Genomic DNA, 6,485 nt, shown 5'->3' with positions numbered 1-6,485 from the left:
TCCCCATCACCCACCCTCCTGCCAGACCAGTCTTTGGTCCGTCTCCTGGAGTTCAGTCTGGTAGAGAACCGGAGAACCAGGCCGACCTTGTGACCCTCAGGCCAGGCCGCTCAAGAGCAAGGATCAGTGTCCAGACCCCCAGAAGTTCCTTGCTGATAACCTTCTGGGCCCCTCGGCGTGCCTCGGCCTCCCCGAGTCACCAACTATTTTTCACCTGTTTCTGTCGGTGTCCTTTCCTCTGGTCTCTGCCATCGTACAAAGGAAAACTGCGAGCACAGCCTCTCTGACTTCCCACCTCCGCGTGGCTGCCGTCGCTCCGCGTTCTCCGCGGCCACCAGGGGGCGCGCGAGGTCCAGCCTGGGTGTTGGCGGCGCCGAGGGCCCGCCCTGCCTCCCGGCGCCCCGCCCCGTCCGGCTGCAGCCCCGCCCCCGCCCCTCAGCGCCCCGCCCCGTCCGGCTGCAGTCACGCCCCCGCCCCTCAGAGCCCCGCCCTGTCCGGCTGCGCCCTCGCTCCCGCCGCTCCCCCCTCCCCCCCCACGCCCGGGACCACCCCCCCCCCCCCCTCCGGCGCCCCTGCGTCGTCTGTTCCCCGGGTCCCGCCATGGGCCCCGCCGCTCGCCCCGCGCTGAGGTCGCCGCCGCCGCCGCCGCCTCCTCCTCCGCCGCCGCCGTCGCCACTGCTGCTGCTGCTGCCCTTACTGCCGCTCTGGCTGGGCCTGGCGGGGCCGGGGGCCGCGGCGGACGGCGGCGAGCCCGCGGCCGGGGCGGGGCGGGGCGGGGCCCGCGCCGTGCGGGTGGACGTGAGGCTGCCGCGGCAGGACGCGCTGGTGCTGCAGGGGGTGAGGATCGGCCCCGAGGCCGACCCGGCGCCCCCGCTGGGCGGCCGCTTGCTGCTGGTGAGCGCCGCTGAGCCGCCGTAGACCCTGCACCCACATCCGGTCTTCATCCTGGACCAAGCCCTGGCAGCCCAGCGCCCCTTCCCCCAGGCTGCCCAGGCTCCCAGCCCTCCCGTTTCCAGAACCTGAGATCGGGTGCTTTCTCCTGCAAACTCGTTCCCGAACCCTGGCCTTGCCTCCGCTCTGCGTCCGATCCCCTTCCTCCCTGCCCTCCCTCTACCCACGGCCCCTCGCCCCACAGATGGACATCGTGGATGCTGAGCAGGACGCGCCCGTAGAAGGCTGGATTGCAGTGGCATACGTGGGCAAAGAGCAGGAGGCCCAGATTCACCAGGAGAGTCAGGGCGCCGGCCCACAGGCCTATCCCAAGGCTCTGGTTCAGCAGGTGCGGGGTGGGCAGGGGAAGTGGCGGGGGTGGTGGTATGTGGAAGAGGGGCTGGAGGAAGGGTTTTCAAGGCAATTGCTAGGGCCAGACGACCCGATGGGCCTCTAAGGACCTTCCAGAGAAGCCCTGGGCCTGCGTGGGACAAGGGACCCCCAGGTGTAGACTCGGGTCACGGTGTTTGGCAGCAGGGAGGTGGCAGGAGACCAGAGAGAGTCCAGAAGCTTGACCAGGCTCTGAGAGTATCCAATGGGAAGTTTTTGCGGGGGAGCCGATGGGTAGGTAGGCTTACTCTGCTTGGAGCAGGGAAGGCACAGTGCTGTTTGGGTCCCACAGCGCATCTGGAGGTGGGGGTGGGAGAAATAAGGGTTTCTGTCCTTGACCTCGAGTTGCTTACTGCTAGTCTGTCCAGGGGAAGTGCTCACCAGGAGCCGAGAACAACTGTGGCTGCTGGTGGTGGGGCGGGCGTGTGGGCAGGCTGTGTGCTGACCTCTGGCTCTGCCCTGCAGATGCGGAGGGCGCTCTTCCTGGGAGCCTCAGCCCTGCTGCTCCTCGTCCTAAACCACAATGTGGTCCGAGAGGTAAATCGAGTCAGGCTGGGGGGGGGGGGGGGCGGGGTTGGAGGGGATGGTGACCCAGGCCGCCTGACCTCCCTGTCCCGCCTCTAGCTGGACATTTCCCAGCTTCTGCTCAGGCCAGTGATCGTCCTGCATTATTCCTCCAACGTCACCAAGCTGTTGGAGGCGCTGCTGCAGTGAGTTGGGGCGTGGGCTCCAAAGGACGGGGCTTGGGCGCTAGGCTCCCTGGCTTTGCCGTGAGCTCAGGGGTCTTAGGACCGGGCCCTTCCCTGTTCACCTGAGCCTGTAGTTTCTTGGCCTGAGGAATGGGTGAAGAGACTGGAGGGAGGTGCCAGGGTGTGGAGCGAGGAAGCTACTTTCTCCGCAGAGGGGATTGGTCTCTACATGGAGGAAGCCAGCTCTTCATGGGATCCTTCCTGTGCTTATGGGCCTCCTTGGCCGCCTGTTATGAGACCTGGAGAAACCAGTGGCTGTGACAGGCCTGGGGGCCAAAGCAGAAGGGCTATTATGGGGTGGTACTCAGGGGATCCTCTTCCCAGAAGGCTGGGGCAGGTGGGCCTGAGCCTCTCCTCCCAAGAGCCCTTCCGTCTGGCGCCTCTGGCTTCCCCTCCCAGGAGGACCCAGGCCACAGCTGAGATCACCAGCGGAGAGTCCCTGTCGGCCAACATCGAGTGGAAGCTAACTCTGTGGACCACCTGTGGCCTCTCTAAGGATGGCTACGGAGGATGGCAGGACTTGGTGTGCCTGGGAGGCAGTCGGGCCCAGGAGCAGGTGGGTACTTGGGGGGCCGGGTACACACATGCCTTGTCTCAAGTCCTGTGGCCCCCTCCTCCCCGGGTAGGGAGACCACCTCTTGCACCTCCCAGGGCTGCTCTGAGGGTTCGGGGGCCGGGTGGGTGCTTTGTGTGGGTGCCTGACCCAGGGTCACACACAGTCAGCGTTAGCTGCTGCTGTTGTCACGTCCATTTGCCTCTCGGAAGCCTTGACTCCCCTTCGGACTCCTTACCTGGGTTTCACAGTTTCTCCTGTGAAAGCCGGGAAGGACAGAGGCTTCAGAAGATGAAGCCAGGAGCCTCCAGGGTCATGACGCCTGTGGACCTCACCTGCCTGTCCTCAGGGTGGATTTACTGGGGGATGAGGTGGGGTGGGGTGGCCCCAGGGGCCCTGACGCCCGGCTCCCTCCCCAGAAGCCGCTGCAGCAGCTGTGGAATGCCATCCTGCTGGTGGCCATGCTCCTGTGCACGGGCCTCGTGGTGCAGGCTCAGCGGCAGGCATCCCGGCAGAGCCGGCGGGAGCCTGGAGGCCAGGTGGGAGCCAGCCCTTGGGGGGCCCATGGGCGGGGGGCCCGTGTCCCCAGTGCTGGGAACTGTGCTGCCTTTCCCCGCCCCCCGCAAGGTGGAGCTACTCAAGCGCCGGGTGGTGCAGAGGCTGGCATCCCTCAAGACCCGGAGGTGCCGGCTGGGCCGGGCAGCGCAGAGCCCCCCGGAGCCTGGTGCTGAGACCTGCGCTGTGTGTCTGGACTACTTCTGCAACAAGCAGGTTAGTGCCCTGGGCAGAGGGCAGCCGGGGCTATGATGCCTGCCCTGCTCCCGACACACCTGGGAAGAGCCCCCACCGGCCTTCTTCCCGCCCCACCAGAGATCTGAGAAGCAGAACAGGTTGTGGCAGGGGGAGGGGGGGAGGTGTGGCGGGCCACAGGGGTTTCGGTTCCCAGCTCAGGTGAGGGCACGGGGCCTGGCACCCCCACCGGAGGCCTTCCCTGTGGCCTGAGCTCACGCCCCCCCGACCCCCGCAGTGGCTCCGGGTGCTGCCCTGTAAGCATGAGTTCCACCGAGACTGCGTGGACCCCTGGCTGATGCTCCAGCAGACCTGCCCGCTGTGCAAATTCAACGTCCTGGGTGAGCACCGAGGGTGGGGGCTCTTGGCCGGCTCCACCTGGTTCCCACGTGACGCCTCGCTCCCTGTCGTTTCTCTTCCTCTCCTGCAGGGAACCGCTACTCCGATGATTAGCTGCCCCGGCGGGGTCTCTGCACGGGGGGAAGGGACCCCGCCTGCCTGCGCCCTGGGCGCCTGGAACAGGACAACAGCCGGGGGCAGAACAGAAAGCCCTGGGGTGGGGGGAGGGATGGGGCCCCCCCTGCTCAGGGGCAAGGCATCCCCCACCCACATCCACACCAGGAGGGAGGGACCACCGTCCCCAGCCCGAGGATGCACGGCGCGGACCTGGCAGGAAGAGAGGCGGCTTTGGGGGCCTTGTCTGCCATCCTGGGGTGTCTCTGTCTGCCTCCTCCCAGGCAGTTCCCAGGACCCCTGCCAGGCGTCTGGGGAAGAGGGTGTGGGTAGTGCCCCTGTTCCCAGAGCTCTGGGAGCTCCCTGGCCTGGCTGGCAGGGCATCCTCGAGGGCTGAGGCTGTAGAGGCTAGGTTCTGTGCGTATTTATTGGGGGGTGGGTTGGGGAGGCGCCATCTGGCCTTGGAGGCACCCTAGCCTGACCATCTTGTGGACACACCTTGGTCAAGGCTATGATGTTGAACCTAGAGGCCCCCGCTGTCTGCTGGCATTCGGCCTTTGGGCCCTGGGGGCCGTGGGTCCCATGGCCTGTCCGGCTGGGCTTGCATCTGGGGCCTGGCTGGGACCAGAGGCCTTAGAAACCATCTAGCCCTGTGCTTCTCCGTGGGGCTACAGGTTGCTGACCAGGATACTTGAAGCCACAGGGTAAATGTGGTACATTTTCCAGGGTCATCTGTTTTTATTAAAAAAATAATTGGGGGTCAAAGAGGTTTAATATTAAAATAAACATGGATATATTTTAATATAAGATGTAAAACTTGTGGATGTTTTAAGATAAACAAGTCACCTTGGGTGTCTACTGCCTGTAGGAGGTGGAGGACTCTAAAATGCCTCCGAAGGGGACTTCCCTGGTAACCCAGTGGTTAAAACCTGCCTGCCAGTGCAGGGGACACAGGTTCAATCCCTGGTCCGGGAAGATTCCACATGCCTCGGGGATGACTAAGGTGGCGCGCCCTAGAGACCACGCTCTGCAACAAGAGAAGCCACCACAGTGAGAAGCCCTTGCGTTGCAACTGGAGTCGCCCCCGCTCGCCACAACTGGAGAAAGCCCACACGCGGCAAGGAAGACCCAGTGCAGCCAAAAAATAAAACAGCCCCTAGGATGCCCCCAGCCCCCATGAACACACCGTGTGTGACCCTGGAACTGGGACTCTGATGGGGTCTACTCCCGTGATTAGGTTGTGTGGTGTGGCACGGCTGACCTTAACGTGTGGGAAGGTGTCCAGGGAGGCCTGACCTAACCAGGTGAGCCCATTAAAAGCAGAGCGTTTCCTCCAGCTGGTGGAGGAAGAGGAAGTCAGGAATTTGAAACGTAGAGGGGATTGGAGCCTGAGATATTCTCTGTTGCTGACTCGAAGATGGAGGAGCCACGTAGCGAGAAGTTGGACAGCCTCTTGGAGCCAAAAGCGGCCCTGGTGGCGGCCAGCGAGGAAATGGACCTCCGTTCGGCAGCTGCAGGAGCTGGAATGTGGCCAGCAGTCAGAAGGAGCCTGGAATCTGCCCCAGTCCCTTGCAAAAGGAATGCAGCCTGGCAGATGTTTTCATTTCGGCCTGATTCTCAGGCCCTGAGCAGAGAACCCAGCCATGCAGGGCCTGGACATCTGACCTACGGACCTGTGAACTGCTGAATGGGTGCAGAGCGGAGCCGGGCTGACAGGTTCACCCCTGGCTCTCGGGCCCCTGCTTCAGGGAGCCGCCCTGTGAAGGGCCTAGTTCAGCGAGCCCCCCAGGCTCCACAGAAGCAGGACTTGGGTTCACCCCAACCACACATGCCCTCTCTTGACCTTTCCCTGTAAACTGAGGTGCTCTATCTGTTGGCATCCTGACCAGGGAAAACTCCCAGAAAGCCAAGAGCACCCCTTCACACCCCTAGAAGTCCTCAGCAAGGTCTTAGCGCCTGTCCTTCACAGGTGAGGGGGCTCAGGACAGGCCAGAGGCTTCATGAGGAAAATCGGACGACTGAGGGCTGGCGAGCCTGGACGCCTCGGTGCTGGGGCCCCACGGGACAGGCCTGGGACAGCCAGTCTGGCGGGGGTGTCCCCTCTCTGGCTAGGTAAAGCCTTGCCCTGCCTCCAGTGGCTTCGTGGGGAACCAACCTCCTGGATTTAGAGAAAGCCTTTGTCACTCGTGTGTCCTGAAGGTGAGGCATTCCTCAGTGAAAGGAAGGCTGACTCTGGGGTTCTTAGTGTCCCCACCCCTGGGTGCACAGCTGGGTGGCCCCGCCTGCCTCTGACCCCTTCCTTGCCTCAGGGTCCTCAGCGGGCCATCCCCCTTCGCCCGCACACCTGTGACTCTGACCCTGCTCTTCGTTGGCGGGGGCCCGTGTGTCTACATTATCCCTTAGCCTTTGCTCTGGTGGCAGTGGGGGAATCAAAAGACTGCCTTTCAGGTAGCCCAGGTGCTAGAAGCTTCCTTGTGCCCTCAGCATGTCCTTGTCCCCTGTTGCCCGTCAGGAGGAAGGCGGGAGGTTCCTGTCCACAGAGGGCATGCGGTGTGCCAGGCCTCTGCCAGCCAGTGACCCACAGGGCTGGGGACTCAGGAACAGAGAGGAAGGCAGTAAGG

At 63.9% G+C, this 6,485-nt stretch overlaps 1 protein-coding gene across 3 annotated transcripts; it reads left to right on the top strand.

Moving 5' to 3' along the window:
* The first annotated feature begins 544 nt into the window (after positions 1-544).
* Positions 545-4,671, top strand: RNF215 (ring finger protein 215). Of its 3 annotated transcripts, none has more exons than XM_070769823.1 (9): positions 545-894; positions 1,136-1,279; positions 1,786-1,857; positions 1,945-2,030; positions 2,397-2,625; positions 3,042-3,161; positions 3,250-3,393; positions 3,650-3,752; positions 3,842-4,671. In XM_070769823.1, exons 1-9 carry the CDS (start codon positions 601-603, stop codon positions 3,862-3,864), a joined length of 1,215 nt encoding a protein of 404 aa, XP_070625924.1. In that variant the 5' UTR covers positions 545-600; the 3' UTR covers positions 3,865-4,671. The 3 variants fall into 3 exon arrangements, with proteins under 3 accessions (XP_070625924.1, XP_070625923.1, XP_070625925.1); XM_070769822.1 differs by having other exon boundaries at positions 2,394-2,625; XM_070769824.1 differs by having other exon boundaries at positions 548-894; positions 2,469-2,625.
* Positions 4,672-6,485: the final 1,814 nt, after the last annotated feature.

Source organism: Bos indicus, chromosome 17, assembly GCF_029378745.1.
Source record: "Bos indicus isolate NIAB-ARS_2022 breed Sahiwal x Tharparkar chromosome 17, NIAB-ARS_B.indTharparkar_mat_pri_1.0, whole genome shotgun sequence".
Lineage (NCBI taxonomy): Eukaryota > Metazoa > Chordata > Mammalia > Artiodactyla > Bovidae > Bos > Bos indicus.
Note: the sequence above shows the minus strand (reverse complement) of the source record. Positions and strands in the feature narration are given on the sequence as shown.

Excerpts from the sequence above, each read along its gene's own strand:
- RNF215 (XM_070769822.1), top strand. The coding sequence starts at position 601 with ATGGGCCCCGCCGCTCGCCCCGCGCTGAGGTCGCCGCCGCCGCCGCCG. Across the intron at positions 895-1,135 it reads TGGGCGGCCGCTTGCTGCTG|ATGGACATCGTGGATGCTGA; the intron begins GTGAGCGCCGCT and ends CTCGCCCCACAG. Across the intron at positions 2,626-3,041 it reads GCAGTCGGGCCCAGGAGCAG|AAGCCGCTGCAGCAGCTGTG; the intron begins GTGGGTACTTGG and ends CTCCCTCCCCAG.